At 41.6% G+C, this 26,058-nt stretch overlaps 1 protein-coding gene across 1 annotated transcript in view; it reads left to right on the top strand.

The window, feature by feature from the left end:
• TTLL7 (tubulin tyrosine ligase like 7) overlaps window positions 1-26,058 on the top strand; it is a 77,987-nt gene that overhangs the window by 2,542 nt on the left and 49,387 nt on the right. The window contains exons 3-8 of the mRNA XM_065409321.1: window positions 2,377-2,498; window positions 3,504-3,571; window positions 7,915-8,073; window positions 9,124-9,340; window positions 14,387-14,551; window positions 15,276-15,434. Coding sequence (XP_065265393.1) covers window positions 2,377-2,498; window positions 3,504-3,571; window positions 7,915-8,073; window positions 9,124-9,340; window positions 14,387-14,551; window positions 15,276-15,434 — 890 coding nt within the window. The remainder of the gene's footprint in view (window positions 1-2,376; window positions 2,499-3,503; window positions 3,572-7,914; window positions 8,074-9,123; window positions 9,341-14,386; window positions 14,552-15,275; window positions 15,435-26,058) is intronic.

The raw sequence follows: 26,058 nt of genomic DNA, 5'->3' as shown, positions 1-26,058 counted from the left end.
GCAGCTACCTAAGTCCTGACACCTCCCAGCAGCTTGGCACCTTACTTACTTGGAGACGTTTACTTATGCTTAAGCCCCAGCCTTTGAGGCCTGATCTGAGCACCCCTAAACCTGTAAAAAAGATGCCAGTGGTGGTGCTCCCTTTATCTGTGAAACCCCTTTTTAGGTGCCTAACTCTCCCCAGGCATTGTACAGGGAGCCTGGGAGCCTAACTCAGGGCAGGTGGCAGGGTGCCTAAAAGTTAGGTGCTGCAACACTGACAGCCCCTCTGTCCCTTTTGTGAATCTGGCTCTTCATTTAAAATAATGCAACTTTGAGTCTAGAGTACAACATGGCAGCTTGCATATGCAGTGTCTCCACATTCCATCAGTTAGATTCTTGCCTTTTCCCTGGGAAAGGAGGCCTCTCAGCTGCTCAAGGAATGGTAACAGGTCAATCCTGTTTCTTCACTTCCCCTGCCAATTCCTCCTTACTCTCACCTGGTATGATGGAGCCAGTTTTCCCAGCTCCCTTCTCACTCCTTCACCTTCTAGCACAAACAGAGACAGACTTGGATCCCATGGTTCCCTGAGTTCTGGCACACTGCCTTCAGCTCTCCTTCAGTCTGGGCAGGCAGACTGATAAAGTCTTTGGACAGAACAATCCTCCCCGACCAGATACAAGAATTTCAACAGCAAGTAGCCCCAGTAGCATATAACAGCATATCCTCTTCCATTCATAGTGACTGCTCTTCGGTGGGAAGGAGTTGAAGTGCAGCCACATTTAGATGACTGGTTGTTAGAAGCCAAAGGTCCAGATTGCAGTTCAATAAGTGTGTTTCTCTTCTTTTATCATTGGAGTTTATCATAAATCTAGAATACTCTAAAACCAACCTAGGATCTAGTCCTTCTTTTAATTGTGGTCTTCATTGTGTAAGCAGACCCTAATCCAGCAGGGTGGATGGGAGCTGGCCCATTCTGCATTCAAGACTATTTGCAGCTGTTGGGAAAACTCTAGTCATGGACTTGTTCACCATGAGCCAACAGGATGGTTCTCATGTTAAACAGCTAATCCAAAGAAAGAGGAGGACCAACAGGCATGGATGCATCCTCTATCTCTGGTCATGATTCTTGGAGACATTTACTATAAATCAATGGGAAGGGGGAAAATAGCAGTACTCTTCCAAACTCTGCCTACTGTACTGACCAAGCTCTGCTTACATCCCATACCAGAATGAGTTGCCACTCACAGTAGTTTATGTTGATGTTCAAAATAGCTTCTGAGCTCTGGTAGGCTTCCTGGTCTTGACTCCCCTCAGTGGGGCTTGTGTGTACTGTGCATATCTTCATACTATGACTGCTGTCACTCTTCTTTCTTGCATGTTTTTGATCAGCAATAAGATCATTTAAATTTCAGTACTTTAAATGTTCATCACTGGGATTCAGTGTTAACACCCAGTGAGGTCAGTAGGGATATGGTATACCTCTCAGAGCTATTGCTAAGAGTCAGTTATGCCAATTGCTGAATGAATATGAGCAGGAAGCTCTTTAAAGCTCCCTACCTGTAAATCCAGTCTCTGTAAAATGTTGATATAGCAATACACAACCTTCTATAGAATTTTCTATAGATTGCCTTGTATGGTTTTAATTAGTTAAGGACTTTGGCTGTTGAAATGATTGAATGTTTCTAATCTCAAGTGAGTTATATAGACCATTTGATGGCCATGCAAATACTCAGCTGGAGCTTTGGCCACTAGGCCAAGTTTTGTCACATGGGGAAAGCTTCAAATCCAGAAACTGGACAGTCCCCTTCTGGAGAGAAGATATCAGAGCAAGTCTATTATGCAGATTGCTGAATGAACAGTTTTTAAAGAAATCGTACTTACACTCGGGGAAATCTCTTCTCCTGCAACATTACTTATGTGTGGCACATCCTTAGACTTATTTTTTTACATTAGAACAATGCATCAATTTGTATTTGTAAGTATTAGACCCTTGACTTAAGGGGCATCCTTGTCTGCTGGCTTCAGTGGCACCTATAGTCATTGTTGCTGTAAAATTAACATATGTAATAACAAAGATAGTCTAAAATCCATTTGAGTCTAAGTGGATTGTTACTAAACTATTTTTGGACAATTTAGAAGCTCTTTGCAGTTCCCACTGCAGATTGCACTTTGCTCCCAGCTACAGTACAAGCAGTAATGACACTATAATTAGTTATGCAATAGACAGATGGAGACTGTCCAAATTATCATAAATTGAACAATATGAACTCCATTAGCTTGTATGCTAATATTGTTCTGTGGCCAAGGGTGAATTTGTACTGAAAATTAATATTCTGTTTTACATTTGGAAGGTTCATTTCAAAATATCATTTAAGTGTATCACTTTTGTGTAGTTCGTTTAGTAATAGATGAGCTGGGGTTTGTGAAGACAAGAGATGAAGATGAGACTGCTAATCTCATATGGAGTGATTCTGCTGTGCAACAAGACAAGATTGCTGAGCTCCGAAACTACCAGGTAACATGCAGCATGCTTAATGTTTCTGAATCAGTTTTTTAAAAAACCTTCCATTCTGAAGTCATGAATTAATCACTTGGTATTCCTGGGTCAGTTGAACCCATCACAAGACTAGAAGGCAGAAACACCAGCTGCACCAAATATTTTGATACTAAGGATTTTTAATTTCTATCTTGTTTTCCCAGTATGAAGTTTCTGTATCACTTGGCCTTTAGTGTCAACATCTTTGGTGTTCTAGGAGTGCTTCTGCTTGCCAGTGGCCTGTTGTGAGTGATCAGAGATGGAGTGTTTTATTCAAAATACAGAAACATTTATAGGATAAATTGGATATGAGCTTGTATATTGTTAGATAATCAGAGCCCCTCTCCCTAGTATTTGTCTGTAAGTCATCTCCTTCCTTTTTAACATTAGTTTGTGACAACTGTATTTGTTTACATATAGCTCTCTGAGTAAAAGGATCTGATTCTCCTCTCACTTGCCCTGAAGTCAGTAGAGATACATAGGAGTAAATCTGGAGGGAAAGGAGAATGCAGCCCATAACATCTCAAAGCCGGTCCGCCACTTGTTCAGGGAAAGCCCCTGGTGGGCCGGGCTGGTTTGTTTACCTGCCGCGTCCGCAGGTTCGGCCGATCGCGGCTCCCATTGGCCGCAGTTTGCCGCTGCAGGCCAATGGGGGCTGCGGGAAGCGGCGCGGGCCAAGGGATGTGCTGGCCACCGCTTCCTGCCACCCTCATTGGCCTGGAGCGGCAAACCGCGATCGGCCGAACCTGCAGACGTGGCAGGTAAACAAACTGTCCCAGCCCGCCAGGGGCTTTCCCTGAACAAGCGGCGGACCGGCTTTGAGAACCACTGAAGTACTCTCTAGGATATCGAATATAATTTAGAAAGTCTTTACCAATTAATGTGTAATCTGATACTAATTTAATTGACTGTTTGAAATGTTTGTCTATAATATTTGTGATAGAAACGCATATAAATACCAACATTCACATTTTTTTTTTCCAGAGAATCAACCATTTTCCAGGAATGGGAGAGATTTGTAGGAAGGATTTCTTGGCAAGAAACATGACCAAGTAATTTACTTCTTACTAATCTAGGAATGGTGTTTGAAAAGTGACTGAATTTAAATCTGCATTCCAAACATGTTTTTTTGATGTTGTACAATATTGAATTGTCTCTTATGAGAACTGTTCATTTCTACAGGGTACAATAACAGAGCCATGAAATCATTTCTGAGGTTCTCAGTAGTGTTGGCCCCAATCCTGCATGCTGTAGCACATAGGTAGACTTCTGTGCCTGTCCTGTTTACTTCATTGTGGCTCCACAAATGCACAGTAGTCTGTCCACACGCCACACAAGGCAAGATTGGGGCCTTACATGTATTATAACACGTGCTTTAAGCACACTTGCACATACATGATTTAGCAACAGAAACAGGAGTAGTGGGGACAAAGTATTCAAATATATTGATGTATAATAACTTAATAATGTATTATCTATTTAGAATAACAAGCAGTTCTCTGTATCATTATATATATATATATATATATATATATATATATCTATATCTATATATATATCTCAAATACATAAATGTAAAGTATCTTATTAAGAAACTAGTCCTTCCCTTCTGTGGACTATCTTCTAAAATGTCAGTTGGTTTTTCTTTTTCATTATTGAAAAACATACAAGGTACTGAATAGAGACTCAGTGTAAATTGGCACTGCTCCATTGAAATCAGTGAAGCTACAAAGATTTATGCTGTCTGAGGATCTGGCCCAATGAGTATAACCTATAAGAAAATAATATTAAATGGTGATTAATCGGCCTGTTACTAAGATAAAGAAGAGCTTTCCAAATGTGTACAGAAAGGTTTGTGAATATATTGATATATGTACAGTAAATTAGTTCAAAATAATTTAAAAATACAGTGTACTATTAATCTTTAGACCTAAAATTTGACCTACACTATGTCTGTTTTCTTCATGGAAATTTACATGTGTATTCCTATTTTTACATGCGCGCGCACACAGCATACTATTATTTATTTGCATTACCAAAGCACCTAGGAGCCCTAGTCATGGATCAGGACCCACTGGACTAGAGGCTATACCATCACAGAACAAAAAGATGGTCTCTGCTTTGAAGGGTTTACAATCTAAGTGTAAAACAAAAAGCAGACAGAATACAATGAAGCAGTATTGGTCAGCATGATGGGCAATGTTTTATGTTAGTCATACTACTTCATGTCTGAGATTTTAAAAAAATGTGCAGAGCAATAAAGTGCTCAGGTTATCATGTATATTATCAGGTTCAGGCTGAGAACTTGCGTCTCAACCTGCTGAAGCCCAAGTGTGGGACACAGTCTCAAAATGATGTCTGTGACAATGCTACAAGAAACTGTAAATAATGTGGGCTCAATTTCTTACATAGAAATATTTTTGGGTCAAATACATCTCTGGTGTAACTTTACTGAAATTAATCCCTGCTGTAATTCTATTTATCTAGCCTATTTTCCATGACCTCAGTATTGTAAGTCAACATTTAATCTTAATAATTTACAGTAATCAAAGTGCCAAAGCTCAAGACCATTTTGTGAAAGAGGCAAATCTGTATCTAAAGTTAAAGGGAGTTGTGAGATATGGCTGGGAATACTACAATATGTAGAGTGGAGGCTTTGCTTCCTGATTGTTATTCTTCTGTGTTAATATTCACAGGGAGTTAGGTTCACTCCCTCTGGGGCACCTGGCATTGGCCACTGTCGGTAGACAGATACTGGGCTAGATGGACCTTTGGTCTGACCCAGTACGGCCTTTCTTATGTTCTTATGTTCTTAATATTTGTGACTATGTATATAATAGTACAGAATTCTTATTTCTGGTCTCTTGCTTTTCTGCTGCATACAGTCTCTTCTATTCCCTTGTTTCCTTAATTGTAGGATGGAATGATGCACAACTGCTTTTGTTTATGATCTTACCTCTCAGCTCTGCTTACCTTTTTTCAAGAGTGCGCTGGAATGTTGCTCAGTTTTTTTTTTAAATTGTTTTCTTTGCTCTATTATGCAGTTCTTTCAATGATAGTCACGCTTGCAATACAATACAAATACTGCTCTTGTATTCTGTTGAGACAATGGGGCACCAGGGCAAGCAGAAATAGAGTACTGTATTTTGAAAATAGAAGCAGCAAATGTCCAGAACACAGTATTATCTCTAAATCCTTTTTTTAAAGGAAACAAGCAAGCAAGTAAATGAAGCGGAGGAGAAAAGCTTTAGAATAAAACTTTATCCTCACAATAACATAAAGGCTTGGAGCTTAGCCACAAATAGAAAAAGCAACATATTAATCTGGTAGCACGTTTTGCTAAATATGTTGCTCATAAACACAGAGAAAAAAGATGGTAATTATATATTAAGGTTCAGAAGAACATAGTGCATTGTTTAGGGATTTAATCACATGAGTCTCTCAAACACCATTGTGAGTTATATGCAGTTGAGTGTACCCCATGCAATTCTCTGAAAAGGTTCCTACGTATAGTCTCTTGAAGATTTCTATTCTAAGCTTAGTTACTGACTTTGGGCAAATCACTTAACCTCTTGCTTCAGTTTGCCCATCTGTAAAATCAGTATAATACCTCCCATGAGAAAAATACTGATAGTTAGCCCTCATAAAACCTAAATAATGGACCAAACTTGCATACTATATGCGCTAGTGCTTTGACATGTTCAGATGAAATTCCCTATAGGAGTGCAAACTTTTTATTACAAATATTCTTTTATTAAATGCTGTAGGAGTTTTGTACTTATTGGCAGTGCACAATTAAAGAAAAAAAAGATGAAGATATTAAAGTTCTAAACTGTTGTGCGTAGCATCATATGCTGTATAAATATATTTGAAATTGGTTCACTCTAACAATTGCATTTCATAGAATATCAGGGTTGGAGGGGACCTCAGGAGGTCATCTAGGATCAAAGCAGGACCAATCCCCAGCTAGATTTTTGCCCCAGATGCCTAACTGGCCCCCTAAAAGATTGAACTCACAACCCTGGGTTTAGCAGGCCCATGCGCAAACCACTGAGCCATCCCTCTCCCCATTTATATATCTCTACACAGTGAAGATGTGTGTAGAGATACATAGGAGTAAATCTGGAGGGAAAGGAGAATGCAGCAGGTTTCTGTAATGTTTGTTGTATACTTATTCAGTGGATTCAGTGACAGTGTGTCTATTGTACCAATATTTTTAGTATTTTGGCTCCAGTCCTAGTCTTGCAGATGTGCTTGGTAATTCTGTCATTTCTGTTACCAAGAGACAATTAGAAGTCTCTCATGGTCTCATATAGTTGGACTGAAATGATACTTTAAGTTCACTTACATCCAAGGCATCCTGACCTTATTGCTTTCATTGGCAGAGTAAGAGTATAACTAAATCTGTAATCTGTTAGAGAATTCACTGCACTATGTTATATTTATTTAAAAAATAATCAGTTTGGGTCATATACTGTTGCCAATTTACTTTTGAAACACCCAAATCTTCTTTGAGTGGCCTCTGCACATTCACACTTTTCAGATGTCAACTTGCAGTGTGAACTGGTGGAACCTTCTAGTGATGGCTTTCTTGCATTTTTTTCTTTCCCCTTCATTTTCCTTCAATGTCTCATGCCTTCCTGGAACCATTTTGTATCCTCTTTTGGGTGTCATAATTTCTAGTTTGGGAAATGCTGCCATAAACTTCTTGTGGTCTGGGTCCTCTTTCTTCCCTGTCACCACCCACACTTCTTCCTCCATCCTGCAGACATGAATTTAGGTCTTTTGGTTCCTTCTGACCTTTATTTCACTAATATATGTACCGGTAATATATGAACTCTCCCTCCTTCCCCTCTTTGCCACCCAAACACACACAATTGTCAATATGTATTCTTAAGAGTATCTTCAGTATAAACATACCATGATAGCATCCCAGACTGGCACAAAAATGAAATTAAACCAATGCACTGGGGATAAAATATGGCCAAAATTTTGCCACCAAAATGTGATAATTAGGAGGATGTCTCTGCCAAGGGGAGAAGGATCTATGAACTGCTATATATCTTAATCCCATTGTACGCTTTAATATAGGAAGGATAGCATATCACCAAGGATTTTTATTAATTGAGCCACATCTTTTGGAGAAATGAATCCATGCATGAGGATATGCAAAAATGCAATATAGCCCTTTTTATAGTTCTGATTGTTTGCATATTAATGCATCATAGACAACTATTCTTAACTGTTTTGGACTTGTTTTCTTGATACTCTATTTTGTCAAACTTGCTTTTCAGAGTCCCCATTCAGAATACAATTTAGTCCTGTAGACTGAAGTGTAACAGGTTTAAACTTGAAGGTTGAAAAAGGTTTCTAAACTCAGTTTTCCTTTTTGCAGAATGATCAAGTCTCAGCCTCAGGAGTATAGTTTTATTCCTCGAACATGGATCTTCCCTGCGGAATATATGCAATTTCAGAACTATGTAAAGGAACTGAAGAAGAAGCGAAGACAGAAAACGTTTATAGTCAAACCAGCTAATGGTGCAATGGGGCATGGGTAGGTCGATTGTTTAGATAACATGAATAATCTATTCAAAGGTGAAATGTTTAAAAAAATATTTTCTAAATAATGGGCAGTTTTTGAGATTAAATTTTAACTTTTGTGCCTCTTATCCCAAGCTACTGTCATTACCTGGAAACTCTGGTAGCAAAAGTATGTGAATAGTAGTGTCCGTATAAGAAGACTCACATTTTGACAAAGGCCTACAGACCAATAACAGCTGAGATAGAAGGCTAAATGGAAATGGTAAAAGGGGAACTTTGTTTTCCTTGTTACAGAAAGCTTTTGCTGATAAGGGGCTCAAATAGGACTTGAGATCAGGATTCCTTTTGTGAAAATACATATAGGCAATATGCTCTTGTATCTATGGGATGGGATGTTACAGGAACAACCAGGTGAGATAAGTATATCAGGTTCAAGTCTCAACTCTGAATTTTCACAGCTTTGTTACCTTAACTCCAAACTTTAGTATTTTTAACATAGATTTTAATGTCCCGGAGTTCATAATATCAATTAGCTCAGCCACTTGGTTATGTGAAAAACATGAAATGAAACAATAAAAATCGGGGTTGATTCTGCCACCTGTACTCCTATTTACTCTGCAAGTAGCCCCATTGAAATCAGTTCGGCAGTGAAGTGGCACTGAATCCTGGATCTGGGGCAGAAGATGAACTGAAGAAAGTATAGGAGCCAGTCTCTAGAGCTGCATGACAAGAAATAATCTTAAAAGCCAGTGGCTGGTCACTCTGCCTAGCATTTCTGAACAGCAGAGGGAAACCCATTATTCCAACTTGTCGGATGAATAGGAGCAGAAAGTTATTTTTAAATGGTGCATTGATTTTCTTCATCCCATTGTAGCACTGTCAAGTGCAGGAAGCAATAAAAGCACCTAAGTGAATGGCATATTTCTGTACTATGCAAATAAGATACACAATATCCACATAGATAATGGAATTAAGATGGTTCTCTGGCTGGTCAGCTATGAAAATGTACTTCAAAGAGTTGTGTCAAATTTCAGTGTTTTAAATTAACCTTTGTTTTAAACAGAATCTCTCTGATAAGAAATGGAGAAAAACTACAAGCTCAGGATCACTTGATTGTTCAGGAATACCTTGACAAACCATTTCTTATGGAAGGTTACAAGTTTGATTTACGAGTGTATATTCTGGTAACATCCTGTGATCCATTAAAAATATTTTTATATCATGATGGACTTGTGAGAATGGGCACAGAGAAGTACCATCCTCCCAGTGACTCTAATTTGGTAAGTGGATGCTAGTCCCAATGTATCACTTGTAATAATAGCACTAAATATTTTCTAAGGGGGTGATTGAATGAATGTCAGATACATAGCAAGATTAGCAGCATTTGGAGAAGGGAAAACAAATGTCCATATTAACCTAATTTAGATTAGGTTTTCAAATCCAGAATTAGTTTTATATTTGCTAGGCAGGACCTTTCCGTTGTTAGCTTAAAGTTCAGAATGTAAATGAGAAGTTAAAATAAAAGACAGCCTTCAAGACATTTAACTCATTATTGGCTCTGCAGTGCTAGAACATGATGACATATCATTGCTTATATAATAATCTTCAAACTAATCTGCTTCTTCTGTTGTCTCCAAAAGACGTTTATTTCCAAAAAGAGAGAAAAAGACAACAATTATTAACCTTCAAACCTAGACCAGGGAGAACTAAAGTGGATCCCATCAATGACTGTTATATTGAATTTATATTTATTCAATACTTTGTCTTTGGTGGTGAGAAAGGGGCATCTCTTGCCTTATCCTGCATCAGGGAAATCTGTGAGTATTGATTTGAAAGGGCACAGAATCAATCCCTCCAGTGTGTCAGCCAGGGGTCTGGGAAGCTGTGCGGAAGAGGGATCAGAAAATGAGAGCTGGTTCGTGGGCTGATAACGGTTGCCATTGCAGTCAGGAGTCAGAATCACTGCAAGTGAGGGATGGTTACTGTGGGTTTAGGGTTTAGGGATGGTTACTGTGGGTATTATCAGGACCAATGGTCTACAGGGGAATGGTTCCTACAGTGGAAGAGAGGAGTGAACAGCAGAGCCCAGTAGCAACAGCCACTTCACATGTACGTGCTTGTGGAAATATATATTTGGCTGCTTTACAGTGAGACAGTAGAAGACCACCTGCAAACTTGGAGGAACGCACCAAATCATGAGAGACGCATATTAATTCTACTACTCACTGTATTGTGTCTCCAAGTGAACAGGTAACAGTATTCGGGCCCTCTCAGTGTGACACAGAACAGAATACGAGTGGCTACTGAGAAGCAAGTAATTTTGAGGCATCCCAGGTATAAGTGATTTCAGTTCTTGCACTACTCTGTTGCATAGGGAACCTGCTGTCATGCCAGCTTCCCTATTCCCAGGGCCGGCTCTAGGCACCAGCAAAGCAAGCAGTTGCTTGGCAGCAAATTTGCAGGGGCGCAAGAATCCAGCATGGGAGCTGAGAACCAACAGGGGGCCCTGAGAGCTGTAGTTCCTTGGTTAGCTCCCTGCCTATAGAGTCAGCCCTGGAGCAGGGAAAGAACTACATTTCTCAGCATTCCCTCCGCCACAATTAACAGGAAAGGGAGGGGGAAGGAGTGTGGAACTGAAACCTCATGCTGCAGCTTGCTGTGAATGGTAGGGACAGAGCCAGCTCTAGGTTTTTTGCCGCCCCCCACCCCAGCCCTGGAGACTCCCCTGCCCACACCCCCTGCTGCCCCAGCTCTGGCCCCCACCTGCATCCCCCTGCTGCACCAGCCCTGGGCTCCCCCCCCCCGCACCTCCTGTCGCCCCAGCCCTGGGCTCTCCCCCAAAGAAAGAATTCGGTGGACTAAATGGACAGTGCACCTCTCTATCTGAAGCCTAGCAAGGGAGATCCCACTAGAATTTAAAATGAAAAGTAAGGGAGGGGAGGCTCTACAAGCCTGGGCAGCTTTAGATACAGTACCAGGCACATAGGAGGATTTACACTTCTGAGCCATGGAAGCAGAAATTGACTTTTCTTTTCCAGTTTTAGCTAATATTCAGAAAGGGAATCTAGCACCTTCCTTCCAGATTTGAACACCCTCAAAATTCAGGAGTGCTCAAGCTCAATTTGGGCAGCTGTTACTTCATTTCTCCCAAATCAAATATACTGATCCACTGTAACTTGCTGTAGAAAAAGTAGAATAAATTGAGCAAGAAATGCTTCCCAGGGGTTATTAGGACTGGAATTGCTATTTTCAACAGCCATTGCTTTTTTTTTTTTTAGTTTTAGTTGTATTTGTTTAAAAGGAAGACAGTAATATTGCACTGGCAAATTCCCCATAGAAACAAAGAATGGAACAAAAGAATAATAAAGGCACCTCAACTTTTCCTCATTTATGTAGGACAGTCTTATAATATGCATCCAGATATCCTTCAATCACACAAGATGAAAATTGTTCCACTTTACTGCAGTTCTGTAACCATATGGAAACCAATCCTGTCTGTGTTCTGTGCACATCCAAAATTCCTGCTGAATGACCCGCCGTGGGTGCGAGTTACCAGTGACCCAGGGCTGGGGCGGCAGGAGGGTGCAGTTGGGGCGGGGGGGGGAAGAGCCCAGGGCTGGGGTGGGGGGCAGCCAAAAATTTTTTTGCTTGGGGCAGCAAAAAACCTAGAGCCGGCCCTGCCTATTCCACACCCATGCACATTTCATGGGCTAAATTATGGCTGTCTCAATATGGGTTTGCTGGGGTACTAGTGCGTTCGGAGAGTCTTTTTTCCCTCCCTGCCCTCCTTCCCCTACTCCCCTCTCACTGCTCTGGTGGAGGACATAGTTATAATTTGGCAGCCAGTGTGCTCTGATGTTAAAACTGGGATGTACAGCTGCTGCCACCAGTGCTTATGTGTGATGGATCATAATCCTGGCACTGCCCCTCTGCCCTAGGATTGCAATGGGAAGAGCACATATTGTATCTGCAGTAACTGCACTTTTCTCAGTCGGTTGGGAGACATTATCCCTGTTCCTAGCCTCTGCAGGCATTGTACCTTCAGTGACCATTGCTAAGGAAGTAGTGCCCTTAGTATTTTATTTACAACAATAGCAGTGCCCTTAATATTTTGTTTGTCAGTTGGTGATCTAACTCACATTTCATCTCCTGATACTATTTTCAAATGCTAAGGCATTGGCTATATGATTTCTTATAAGATGTTGCATGAAGTAACTTTATGCATTGCTTCTGTTAATATTCATCAGTAAATCAAGCTGCCCTCGTCTCTTGCATGTAATTATCAAAATTTATATTCAGAACTAGTTGCCTTGAATATTGTTTGCATTAATATGCCACCAATATCACTGAAATATGCTTTGTGACCTGGCAAGTGAGGTGGAGAACAGTCAGAGTTCTTTTGGTACTGCCTACTTCAGCATTCTCTTTTCTAGCATTGTTATCATGCAAGGACTTTTTTTCCTTTAGTTTGGACCTTATAAAACAACTCTTTGCTCTTTTCTGAAATCTGCTGACGCCGTAATCCATCAATTACTTGAAGTGCTTTTGAGTGGCCTGGCTCATTTCTAATAATCTAAAAATCCAGAAATTTTTAGAGCGAAGATTGTTAAACAATTTAACTAATGTTCTGAAAAGGCTTTTATTTCTTCGTAATCTGCAAAACAATTAACTTAGGATAGTTGGCATTTTATGGAAAGATGACATCTGTGGTTAGTCAAGACTATGGACTTTGATCTGATTCTCACAACAAAAATTAGAAACCATAGCAGAAAGCCATTTTGTATAGTGTTAACCCAGTGTGTTGTCAGCTATCCTGAATTTAGGCTATTAAGTTTTTCAAATAAAAGTAACTGCGGTGAAATAAACAGTATGACGGGAGAGCTTGAATTGTCTCCTTTCCATCAAATCAGCATGGAATTGGGGCAGACAGATTGTAGCAACATCTACTGGCCCTCGATTAAGCAATAAGGTAAGACAGATTGTGTGGTAGTGCAGCAGTAAGGCTGATTAATGCTTACATTGGAAGAACATGCACATAAATCAGTGACTTATAAAATGGCCTTTAAAGGAAAAGCGATATATTGTAAAATTTAGGCTCGTTAAAATGGTTCCTCAGGAAACAAGTTCTGTTAACCATCAAAAATGTTACTTTGAAAATACCCTCGAATTTGTGTCCTTCTTTTGAAAGCAGGTTTTGCTTTTATTCAATGTTTTATCTCCTAGTTAATCTTCTGTGTGCCTAGTATCCCCCTCAAGCTCTGTCTGATCAGTTCAATTCCATTTTCAATGGCAAAACACAATTGAAAACATAAATCAACTCCTGTTTGCATTTTTCCATATAAAATAAAAACAAATATTATTGGGCTACATGTTATTGATGTTCTGCCTTGGAACTTCGGTGCCTCTAATGTCTGGGTACCAGCCGCCAATCCTGAGCCTCACTGACAACTGCAAGGGTGAGGGAATAGAGCTCATGAGTTAGTAGATATTTTTAAGGAGATAAACCGGATCTTCTTCATGAGAACATTTCTCATAAACAGAGTACAGTGAAAACTGAAAGGGGGATTGTGTCAGAATGAGACAGGTGGCCAAGTACTTAGTAGCATTTTCCTGGTCTACAGACACCTCTGCTAGTGGGGATGTAACCATTCTGTATGTTAACTGCTCTGTAGATACTTTTCTCTAGTCAGGGCCAGCTCCAGGCGTCAGCGGAGGAAGCACGTGCCTGGGGCGGCACATGCTAAGGAGCAGCATTCCGTCCATTCTTGGGGTGGCACAGTCTGGGCAGCTTTTTTTTTTTTTTTTTTTTTTTGCTGCGGCAGTTCGGGCGGCGGCAGTCCGAGCGGCTTTTTTTTCTCTTTGCTTGGGGCGGCAAAAATGGTAGAGTCGGCCCTGTCTCTAGTTATTGTTTATGTATGGACATATAAAGATTGGCAACACACATAGGCCCCAGTCCAGCAAAGCAGGTAATCTTATTCTAAGTAGTCCCATTGACTTCAGTTGGCTTAAATTTAAGCAGATGCTTAAGTTCTTTGCTTTATCAGGGCTGTAACATTCAGTATATAAAGTCTTCCCAAGAGCTAATTATACTTGAGCTTCATGTAATGATAGTTGTACTGTGGGTTTATTTCAAGAAATGTGATATGAAACTCAAAATATGAATAATATATTTAATAGAAATAAAATAAATATTACAAAGTATGTCATGGTTTATATAACATTAAAAGGCTTTATTTCAGTTACTTGGGTTTTCTTTTTAAATTATTTTGAACCACATATTCTGGATCCGTATTTATGAGAGATCTGTTACCTTTCCCTGCTTGCAGAGCCAGTTGTATATGCATCTAACCAACTACTCTGTGAATAAACATAATGAGCACTTTGAACGGGATGAAACAGAAGATAAAGGCAGTAAACGGTCCATAAAATGGTTTACTGAGTTTCTACAAACAAATCACCTTGATGTTTCCAAATTCTGGAATGATATTTCAGTAAGATAAAACTAATGTGCAATTAATGATTTATGTATATACAGCATATCAATTTAGAAAATTAATGTCACCTGTCATCTCTAGACTTTGCTTGGAAACCACCATGTGTATTGCAGCGTTATTAATCCGAGCTCTCAATAATGCACATCACAAAGCACATACTGTAAAGTGGTGCTAAGGGCAAACTGTTGTTTTAAATTTTTTTTTTAAGGCTTATAAGTAGGACGGCTTTCAGACTGAATTAGCCTTCTTTATGGAGAGACTTTTTTCTGCGAGGTTAGCATTGAAGTCATTTTGCTAGACAGTGTAGGACAGTGAATTAATTGCAATAAGAATAGCAGGGGAGATATTGATAAATCTAGAGAAAACTCTGCCCTGATCTATATGTCATGTAACCCTTAATAAGACTAGAGTTGCCCAAGATATAAGGCAGGGCAAAATTAGACTTAATGCTATTTTCAATATCTGCTTAAACAAAGGGCTAAATTTATGCTTAAATCCCTTAAAATGGATTTGTTTATATAATTCCCTCAGACTGCTTTAAAAATATAGCAATCATTTGTTCAACCTTTTCGTAACCACAGATGACAGATCTAGACAATTCCTCTTGTCATGAATGTATTAGAAGACTTGAATATGAAAAAAACTTGATTATGATTTATCTCAAAATATGCTGATATCATTCCCTGCAGTTCTAATGTAACTTTGTGAAAAATCCCCACAGGAACTAGTGGTGAAGACTCTCATAGTAGCAGAGCCACATGTCCTTCATGCTTATCGTATGTGCAGACCAGGCCAAGCTCCCGGAAGTGACAGTGTCTGCTTTGAAGTACTGGGATTTGATATCCTGCTGGACAGAAAACTAAAACCCTGGCTCCTGGAGGTAAAGCACTTTTGTTAGACTGTAAAGTCTGCTTATACAAAACTAAGTACAGTCATGCCTAGCCAATACCTTCATGGGAAAACTCCCAAGGAAAATCCAAGCATTGTAGGAAGGGGTACTGGTGATTAAATAGCTGGCACTCATCCTTCTGAGTCAGCAAATAGCAAATAGACATGGGTAGCCCCCCTAGCACAAGGTAAGCTTAGATGAGTAGAGTGAGTACAAACCCTACACCGCTCTCTACTCACCCAGACTGTGCCTCCCCATCTACTCTGCTATTTTTAGCAGTATAGTGTCCCATTGCCTCCCGCTGTTGGAGCCTTTCCCCGCCACAAGAAAAGACTCTGACAGTGGGGAGGGGGGCAGCAGGGAAATAACGCTCAAGCTCAGCCTTTCCCCACTTACTTCCCACTGCCAGAGCCTTTAACTGACACATGTAGCTACACACGGCAGCATGGATGCCGCTTGCTTTTTACTGTGGCATGTAGCTGCCATCAGTGGCATGTAGTATAGACGTAGCCTGAGCTAGTACTGAATCGGTGCCCTTGAATGATCCTGGGGTTGGGAAGTTTGGGGTAAGGGAAGGATATTGTTTTGCTGCAGGTCTTGTATTTCACAAGAGATGTAAAACTAAGGTCCTGACCACTTTAAAGTTCACATACAACTTTTTGTGAGAGGAAGGGTGTAACCCTGGCTTCCTGAACACGTGCCAGCCTGAGGACCACTCTCACTCAAACGGAGTACTGTTTTCCTCTGCAAGGAGTCCCACTGGCTTCAGTGCAACTGCTCAATGTGAGTAAAGGTGGCAGAATCAGCCCTCCATTCATTAATTACATTTTGTCCACTTAGATCCAGTTAGATGTCTCTGGCCAGTTAAGTACAAATATTTGATAAGTCTGAATGGCGTCTAGTGCAGTCCTCCCTAGCTGGAAGGACGGTGGCTGTGAAAGAGTTCAGGCAGGGGGAAGATACTGCCTTCCATAGGGTGAGGTGAAGAACATCCTCAAGCCTTTTGCACCTTCTCCGCAAAAAACAATAAGAATATTGACATGTCTCAGCATTTTAAACATTACAGTTAGTCTATGGAGGAGGAGACCTATAAATCGCTTTGGAAAGATTTATTTTCCATTTCTAGTTTAGAAACTAGCTTTTTATTTTGTCAAAATATTGTCATCTTTTCTCAGTTAAGATAGAGAACAAGCTTGTCACTTTTAACATACAATATAATGCCATGAATCCATTATTTTGGAGATGGCATTTACAGCTTTTGGACTTGATCCCTCCAGGTGCTGAGCACTCTGATGTGATGCAGCAAAATGTGTAAGCGTGTGCTAACTTCAAGCATGTGAGTAATCCCATTGACTTCAGTAGAACTATTCAAGTACTTAAAACTAAGCCCTTGTTTAAGTGTTTTGCTGGATCATGCCATAATGCTTGGCGCCTTGCAGGATCAAGCCCTTTAGTGAATGAACCTTTTCCCCAAGATAGGCTTTTGCTTGTCCGTTCAGAAAAGAAAATGGCACCACTAACCCTGCCCACCAGATGCAGCAGGAATTTTTTAAATTTTTTTGACTTGTAATGGTTTATTCTGTATCAGTTTTTAACAAACTGCTTGACACAGAAGTGATGCATTTTCCAGACGGAGGCAAGGTCACTGAACATTTTGTTTGACTTTAAAAGTTACTTTAACTCTACACAGCTTCTCTATCACTCTTTGCAACTTCTGTTTGACAAACTACTTTGAAGTACATAATGCAGCTTTAAGCTATTAGCACTTCCAGTTCTGCAGATGGAAAAAAGGAGTCCTACTGAACAGAACGTTGGTTGTCTTTGGTAACCCAAAAGACAAACACCAAAGCAAGAATCCCTTGCACACACATTGTTACTAACTACTTGATACACTATTTGGGCATACAAAGATCAATTGCTGCTTGAACAAAACAACTGTAATCAGCGTAACTGGGAAGCATAGAGGCAAAGTGTAGGCACCAGCATTAAAACAATTTTTCACTCCACAGTGTGGATTAGTAAGAGACTTTATTAGTAGCACTTGGTCTACATCTAAAATTTAGGTCAACCTAGCTATGTTGCTCAAGGATTGAAAAATTCACACCCATGCGAGATGTAATTAAGCCTATCTAAGCCCCTGTCTGGACAATGCTAGGTCAATGGAAGAAGTTTTTCATTGACCTAGCTACCACCTGTCGGGGTGTATTAATTACAGCGATGGAAAAAACCCTTCCGTTGCTGAAACAAGTGTCTGTACTACAGCGGTATGGCAGCAGCTATGCTGCTGTAGCACTGTAGTATAGACATAGCTTAGGCCTTGGCCACACTTGCAGCTGTATAGCGCTGTGAGGTAAACCTGTCTTCGTACAGCTGAGTAGGGAAAGCGCTGCAGTCTGTCCACACTGACAGCTGACAGCGCAGTGGCGTGGCACACTTGCAACATTTGCAGCTGTGTTGGGAGCGGTGCATTATGGGCAGCTATCCCAGCATTCATGTAGCTGCAACGTGCTTTTCAAAACCGGGGGGGGTGAGGTGGAGTGTGACGGAGTGTGGGGGGAGAGAGAGTGCTTTTTGGAGCGTGTCAGCTCTCTATTTTGCAAGTTCCGAACTCCCGGCCCCCTGCTCATTCGTTCACTCACTCAAAGCAAACAGCAAACTGTTTGCTTTTTCTCTGTGGTACGAGCTTTGAAACCGGCACTTCCGCATTCCTGCAGCCGGTCACAACAATGGAGAGGATTGGCCACTTGACAAGGTGATCAGAACAGCGCTGCAGGTTGATTCCTGGCACACACTCACAGGGGAGAGTCGTAGCCACTCCGCTGTATCTCTTATGCTTCTCGGGGAGGTGGAGTACGTGCAGCGGTGTACCCAGGGAGATACAGCGCTGCAAGTGCCCTGCCGGTGTGGACGGGGAGTGAGTTACAGCGCTGGGAGTGGCTTTACAGCGCTGTAACTCGCAAGTGTAGCCAAGACCTTAGGTTTACAAATGGATTACTTCTATTCTTGAAACCTAATCTGTTTACACCCAGTCAAAATTAGGTGCAGGTTCGGTACTGCCTGTGGCCTTACCAATATTTTATGAATTTACAATCACAATTACCTATTTTTGAGAGACAAATTTTTCCCTTCCCTTCATGAAAGACCCACATAAACAACAGATGGAGCTGTTTGACTGACTAAACAGGGGAAACAGTTAAACTGTTAAACTGACTCTATAAAGAGTGCTGTCAAGTGAACAAACTTAGTTTCTTCCTCTAATCTCTCTTCTATAATAATCTGAAGTGTTACTTGTAAAAATAGTAGTTAACAAGTCTCAGAAGCGGGTGTGTGTGTGTGTGTGTGTGTGTGTGTTTTGTTTTCCTTTTGTTTACATGGGTAATGCATGTTTGGGGCTTTGTCTTTTTCAAACAAACTGGGTGATGTCATTATGGCAACTGCTTGCAGTGCTTGTATAGCTTGAGGAAAAACCAAAGCATTTTTAAAAAAAGTTTGCCTACTGACAGTAAAACATGATCATGATGATGATGATGGTATTGATGAGCAAAACATCCATAATTAACATGTCAAATGATAGCCTTATTCTCCAACAACTGACTGTCATTGAGTAGTTTAGCAGGCATATTTCTCACAAAGGTTGGCATAACTTTAATTAGAAAAACATATATTCCTTCCCCCTCTTCCCTGTAGAGAGACTAATTTGCTGGCATTGATGCCTTGACCAGAAACAGCACATGACGTACAATGCTGTATCTGCATTTTAGAAATGGAAATGTCTATGTTCATACAAGTCACCAGCTCCTAAGCACTAGTAACATATATGCAATTTCCATCATCCTAGCCTGCTGTCAAATGCAGGTGCATGGAAAGATGAGGGTTCTGGAGGTTGCCACCCATGATAATAGTTGTAAGGCTAGAATCCCACTGCTCCTGGATTCTGTGTGTGGGGTGTGTGCATATGGGGTGGTATTAGTAAACACTGCTGTGGTGCTGGAATTATTGGAGCTGTATTACATATGGGCATGGGGAATCGTATACTCTTTATTTTATTACATTTTCGTATTTAGTTTCAGTTCTTTCCCATTTTGCTAGAGGTCAGAGACATGACTAACCTTAAATCTTATTTGCCAGAGACATTGAACTAATTTAATGTAGGTTCACCCTTTGCAGTAGATACAAACATTATACCTCACATCCACACCTCCTTTGTGAACACTCACTCTGCTTGTTCAGCTGTTTGCTTGCAGTACCCTCAGGTCAACATCTACTACGGCCGTTATCCTTGTATAACAATTTTGGTTCCTTCTCCAGATTCCCACTCTTGTCCCTTTCCACCCATTTCCCTCCTGCCAAGAACTCCTTAAAAGGAGTGAATCACTCTGTAGCACTGGTGACAAGCACAAACATCGCAAGTCCATGAGATTTCCCAGTGTATTGGGAGTGCTGCCAAGATGGCATTGTGATGAGGGATGCAGCCTCCACATGTTTCCTTAGCTCATGCGGTTTATTTTACAAAGGCAGCTGCACACATTATTACAAAAAAAAACTATTGTCAGCTTGCATCTGAAGAAGTGAGGTTCTTACCCACGAAAGCTTATGCTCCCAATACTTCTGTTAGTCTTAAAGGTGCCACAGGACCCTCTGTTACTTTTTATTGTGATTGTTTCAGTCTTGGGGAGACCTCTGTCTCTGCATGCCCATTTCACGGGTGGTCTTGATTGGACCCAACATTTGAGGACACCTCAGCTCACCTCTCCTCTGGCAGCAAGCATAAGGTTTTGATGAAGCAGAGAGTAGGGCATCGTCTTTGTGATGGGGGCCCAGTGGTGTTACCAGGAAAGAGGAAACATTAACCCAGATTCAGGGAAATATGGGGGCAGAGCCACAGTCTTGGTTCTGAGAGGGCTCCCATGTTGCCAATCCTCAGGACACTCTCTGGCTCTCCCTTTTGGGGATGACATGGGTCCCGTGGTGTTGATGTACTTCTGCTTTCCACATGGCTCCCAAGCCTGCCAAAGGGATCCAATGAGCAGGAGGAATTGAGGTGTTTGGGACTGCGATTCTTCTTACAACCTCATCTCTGAACATTTGACTCTGCATTTTTCAATAGTCAGTCCTGCAAAATTAGCTTTGATTACTCAAATACCTGTTTGTCTCCAAATAGGTGCCCTAAAACATAGATTTAAATTGCAAAGTTAATGCTATGCAAACTTACAAAAACAAACCCAAATCAGTGGTTTCTGAGACATCTACACTTGGAGCAAGGGGTGTGATTTCTGGCTTGCATACACATACTTGTGCTAGCTCTCATTGAGCTAGCACGCTAAAAAATAGTGTAGCCTCATTAGCCTGGAGAGCAGCAGCATGGGCTAGTTGCCCTGAGTATGTACACCTCCGGTCCAGGTGGGTTTGTATTTGGGGCAGCTAGCCTATGCTACTCCTCACAGCTGCCTGTGCTACCATGGCTACCCTGCTATTTTTAGTATGCTAGCTCACTGAGAGTTAGCACAAGTTTGTCTATACAAGCTAGGGAATCACACCCCTGGATCCAAGTCTAGATGTAGTCTCAATGGTAATTGTTATCCATTCACATCATGCTGTGCTTTCTGGTGCCTTTCTGTTTTGAGAGTAGGCAAGATACTGACATTCATACAAATCCTACTCTCTCTGAGGCACTACACTTCAGAGAGCAAGTGTGTTGTAAATGTGAATATCCTGCTGTCTTAACAATGCATACTGAGCAGAGGATTGTTTCTGGCTTTGTTCTAATCCTGAGGGCCTATGAACCAAAACAGAGTGAGTTTTAGGTTCACTAGTGTTCTTTTAAAGAAAAGAGAGAACTCAATCTACTATGAAATAAGGCATCAACATTCCTTACATGTAACAAAAGGTAGAAAATACAATCTCTAAAAGACCTAGAAAATTTAGGTATGCTTTTAAATGCAAATTGTTGGAAGACTGTCTGAATGAAGAAGAGGACAGTAAATACCCGTGGAAATTCTGGATGGTCTTCTGGCATTTCTGTGATTGTTTGAAAGGGAAAAATGAATTCTTCTTCAGTGATTGCATATGTCCCTTCCACGTCCAGTGCACAAGAGTCTGAGACTTTTCCCTTTACCCATTGGGCTGTGCTTCAGCCACTGCATGCTGCTTCATGATGGTATAAATGGTGTAGCCTCCCCCACCCCCACCTTAGTTCCTTCTTACCACCTACGATCAGTAGTCTAAGCACATCGTCTTGCTACAGCAAGTTTTTCCCTTTACAGGGAAATTTTCTTCTTGTCTGTAAATAGTTAAGTTAGTATTTGTTAGTGTCAGATTAGTGTAGGTTTTCTTTGTTGTTTTTCTTGGATCTTTGGTTCCCTTTTATTCATGGGGTACTAACAGCTGGTACTGGGATATGCCTCAGTCTCTGGCTGGCTACAGGAAATCTATGCCGGTGAGTGACCCTCATTCCACCTTCCTGAAGTGTCTCAGTGAGGGTAACATTTGTGACTCCTGCCAGATTTGCAGGGACTTCAAACTCGGGACAGAAAGGTGAGACTGTGCCACATCCTCATGGTTGCTGCACTGCATCCACTTTCTGAGCCTTCCCTTTTGGGGCAGGTACCGTGTACTTTGGCACTGGTGAGGAGTGCCCTTCTGAACGTTGCTTCTGAACGTCAGCACTGATCTCTTTTTCTGGGACCAAGAAAGAAGTACAGAGGATCAGATCATTTATGGAAGGAGCTGAATCTTTGTCTCTGCTCAAAGATCAAGATCCCTGGTACTGTTCACCAGTAAACAAAAATGAGGAGGACACGGTAGAGCATCCTCTGGGAAGAGACGCTCCCTGGTACTGACTTTTCATCAAGGGTCATCTATTATGGCACTGATGCCTGCCCTGGTGAGACTGATGCCCGCTATGGTGCAAACCTATTACCCCCCCAACCCCATCCCAATTTTTCACACTTGCTGTCTGGTCATCCTAACATCTCCAGAGAGATGCCCCTGGACTTCAGCACTGCCTGGCACAGCACCACCATGGTCAGGCAACTCAGGGTCCTCCCAGAGTCTAAAGTTGGTTTTTATGCCCCTTTCTCCCAGAATAGATGTCAACACCGTCCTTCCCATTGAGGGAATTCTGTTACTGGTACTCAGCAGATTTCCAGAGACATGGGTGCTTGGAGCAGTTGTGGTTGGGGTCCAATGCCATAACCAATGGGGCATGCTCTTCCTTCCAGATCCTCACCCTTTCCTCAGCCTCTGGATTGAACTGCTTGTGAGTCACCTGAAGTAGAGTGGACATATGTATGGAACATGCACTGTCTCCTGAGCACTTCTTGTGGCTGAGTGTGGCTCTGCAGTGGCCTGCCTCAGTTGCCCCTCCTTAATGAGGTAATAATGAGGTCACTTAAACAACCTGGTCAAGGAGAAGCCACACACTACAGGAGTATATCTCCCTTTAATACAGGCTCCTGAAAGGAGCACTTCTACAGGAGTTTAAAGGCTCCTACCTCAGAGGCCAGATAAAACTCAAAAGTCCCAAAGTAAACGTTTCTGGGTTCCAGCAGTAGCTTCTTCTGCTGTAAGGCCTCAGGCTGCTCCACAGCCCAGGGAACTTCTGCAGTTTTCCCCCTACTTGTTCAGGGTCTCTCCCAGGACTCCTGCCCTAGAGAACTTTTGCCTAGCTCAGGCTCCATAGGAGCTCCCCTCCTCTGGAGCTTCCCTTGTCCTCAGGAGCTTTCCTTTAACTGAGCTCTCCAACCTTTTAGACCTATTAGACTGAGGTATTTGTTACTTAATTAACAGCCTTCCATCTACTTAAGCAGTTAATTATCCCCAGGTGGACCTGGGTTGGCTCATTCCCTTCAGTATAGTCTGTCACAGGTAGCCTTAAAGGGACAGCCCTGTGACACTGTGCAGTCATTCGAAGAAAAAAAAATGCTTACTAACCTGTTCTGTACCTGTTGTTCAAGTTGTGTTGCACATGTCCATGCTGTGACCCAACCTCCTTCCCCTCTGTTGGGTAAGAAGTAACTGAGGTGGGTCTGGAGTGGCCCTGCCCTTTACACCACCATGCAGGAGGAGAGAGTAGCTGAGGGAGGATGTGCTGCCCTGATGGGTACCACTAAGGGAAAAATCTCCAACTATGACACACTGGGCACACACACACCTGAAGTGGACTGGATATGCGCAACACACCTTGAAGAACAAGTTACAGAACAGGTTAGTAACTGTTTTTATGCACTTTGTTTCCTCCTTGGTGCTCTGGAAAGGCAAATAGTTGAATTGTGGGAGCTAAATTCAGCTCATGCTATTTATTAACTTCATTTCAAATAAGGAACAGAGCATGCAGTTCTCTTCCGAAAAGTGGCTGAAGTGGCATGGTGGGGATCCAAGTTTTTTGTGCCTCAATGGTTTCCATATGCAATGTGCTGAATTTACAAGAATAGAGGTTTTTGGTTTTTATTGTGAGCCCTGCCAACTAATCCTTGGGGTTGGCGGAATAAGCTGGGTCATCTTCCGGCTCATCTTTAAATTTTGCCCTTAGTTACACTTATGCTGCCCTAGTGGGTCCAATTCATGTTTGCCCTGCAGTCAAGCCACCTGCACCAGAAAAAAGGGGCTACAAAGCAGCCACATAGGTTCCTAGGATTTCTGGTTCCCCTGTCACAGAGGGTCTTCCGGTCAGGGCATGAAGGAGTGGTGTAGCCTCTGGGATTCTGCACCACTGCAGTGGTCTATAGAATGCATTACAGTTAGAGCACGCCTTAAAGCAGCCCTGACCTAATCCTAACCTGTGCCAAAGGCGAGCCCCTAAGTACCCTGCACCTGTGCTAATGCTGGCATAGGGATGCCTTTCCTTCATTACCTTCAAATTATGCTCTTAATAAAGATTTTGCAACTCTATTGCTGTTAGGAGATTTGGACAGGAGTAACTGATTAGAATTCATTGAACAATTCTGTTGAAGATGTAGTAGAAGGAATAGATTCCATCTCATCTTTTCTCAGCTGTGATGGCTCTGCAGTGCTAATGGGAGTGAAAAGTAATAAAAACTTTAATGACTAAAAGAAGTTACCAAGTCAGACTCTTAATACACAGGGACCATAGTTCAGCAAGTGCTTAAAATGTGCCTAACTTTAAGTGTCTAAATCAGTGGGATTACTCATGTTCTTAAAGATAGGCCATGTTTAAGTAACTTGCTGAATTGGAGTCTGAGAGTAGACCTGTTAAGTAACAAGGTGCCACTTTTAGATAGTGACTTTTCAAAGTAGAATTATACTTCAAATGGTTAAACAGAAACAATTGCCGAAAGGTAGACAAGCATTGTAGAAAATCTTGGGCACTGATAGATGAAGATACGCTCTGTATGGTCCAGCAAGGTCCAGCAAGAAACTTATTAAAACTACTTTGTTTAACTTAATCTTTTAAATAATAAAATACACTTGACTCTTAAAATAAAAAAGCAGTATTATCTACAGTAGAGAGATACACAAAAGGTAGAAAGGATCCAGCTAATGTGTAATCAGAAATATATCCTAACCATATATCATGTATGGTTGTGATTATTATTTAGTTGTATTACAGTTGCATTTGGAGGCCCCAACCAATATTGGGGTGCCCATTGCACCAGGCACTGTTCCTAAACACAGTGGGAGACATTCCTAGCCCCTGAGAACTTAGGCCAGATCTTCAAATGTATTAGACACCGAACTCCTATTGAAGTCAATGGGTGTTAGATCCTCAAAGCATTTAGGCACTTACAGTGTAATCAGCAGTTCTCAAACTGTGGGTCACGACCCCCTTTGAGTGGGGTCGCCAGGGCTGGCTTAGACTTGCTGGGGCCCGGGGTTGAAGCCCAAGCCCCACTGTCCAGGGCTGAAGCCAAAGCCCGAGGGCTTCAGCCCTGGGCGGCGTGGCTCACATTACAGGCCCCCTGCTGGGGCTGAAGCCCTTGAGCTTCAGCTTTGCCCCCCCACCCGAGGCAGTAGGGATCGGGCAAGCTCAGGCTTTGGTCCCTCCTCCAGGCGTCGTGAAGTAATTTTTGTTGTCAGAAGGGGATCGTGGTGCAATGAAGTTAGAGAAACCCCTGGTAGACAAGACAGATAAAAGGTATAAGGGGAAAGAGATTTGTCCAGGGTCACACAGCAGGTCAGTAAAAATAACAGGAGTACTTGTGGCACCTTAGAGACTAACAAATTTATTAGAGCATAAGCTTTCGTGGGCTACAACCCACTTCTTCGGATGCATATAGAGTGAACCATATATTGAGGAGATATATATACACACACATATATATCTCCTCAATATATGGTTCACTCTATATGCATCCGAAGAAGTGGGTTGTAGCCCACGAAAGCTTATGCTCTAATAAATTTGTTAGTCTCTAAGGTGCCACAAGTACTCCTGTTATTTTTGCGGATACAGACTAACACGGCTGCTACTCTGAAACAGCAGGTCAGTGGCAGAGCCGGGAATAGAATGCAGATTTTCTGAGTCCCCTTATTCACTGCTTGTCTAGTTCTGTTTCATGAAAATAGAAAACATGCTATTTCTCTGTTAGTTCACTTCCATGAAAATAGACAAATATGCCTTCATTTCTGGGTAGGTCTGCATGAAGACAAACATAAATTC

The sequence above is a fragment of the Emys orbicularis genome, chromosome 8, assembly GCF_028017835.1.
Source record: "Emys orbicularis isolate rEmyOrb1 chromosome 8, rEmyOrb1.hap1, whole genome shotgun sequence".
Lineage (NCBI taxonomy): Eukaryota > Metazoa > Chordata > Testudines > Emydidae > Emys > Emys orbicularis.
The sequence above is the reverse complement of the archived record's forward strand: the minus strand, read 5'-3'. Positions and strand labels throughout refer to the sequence as shown.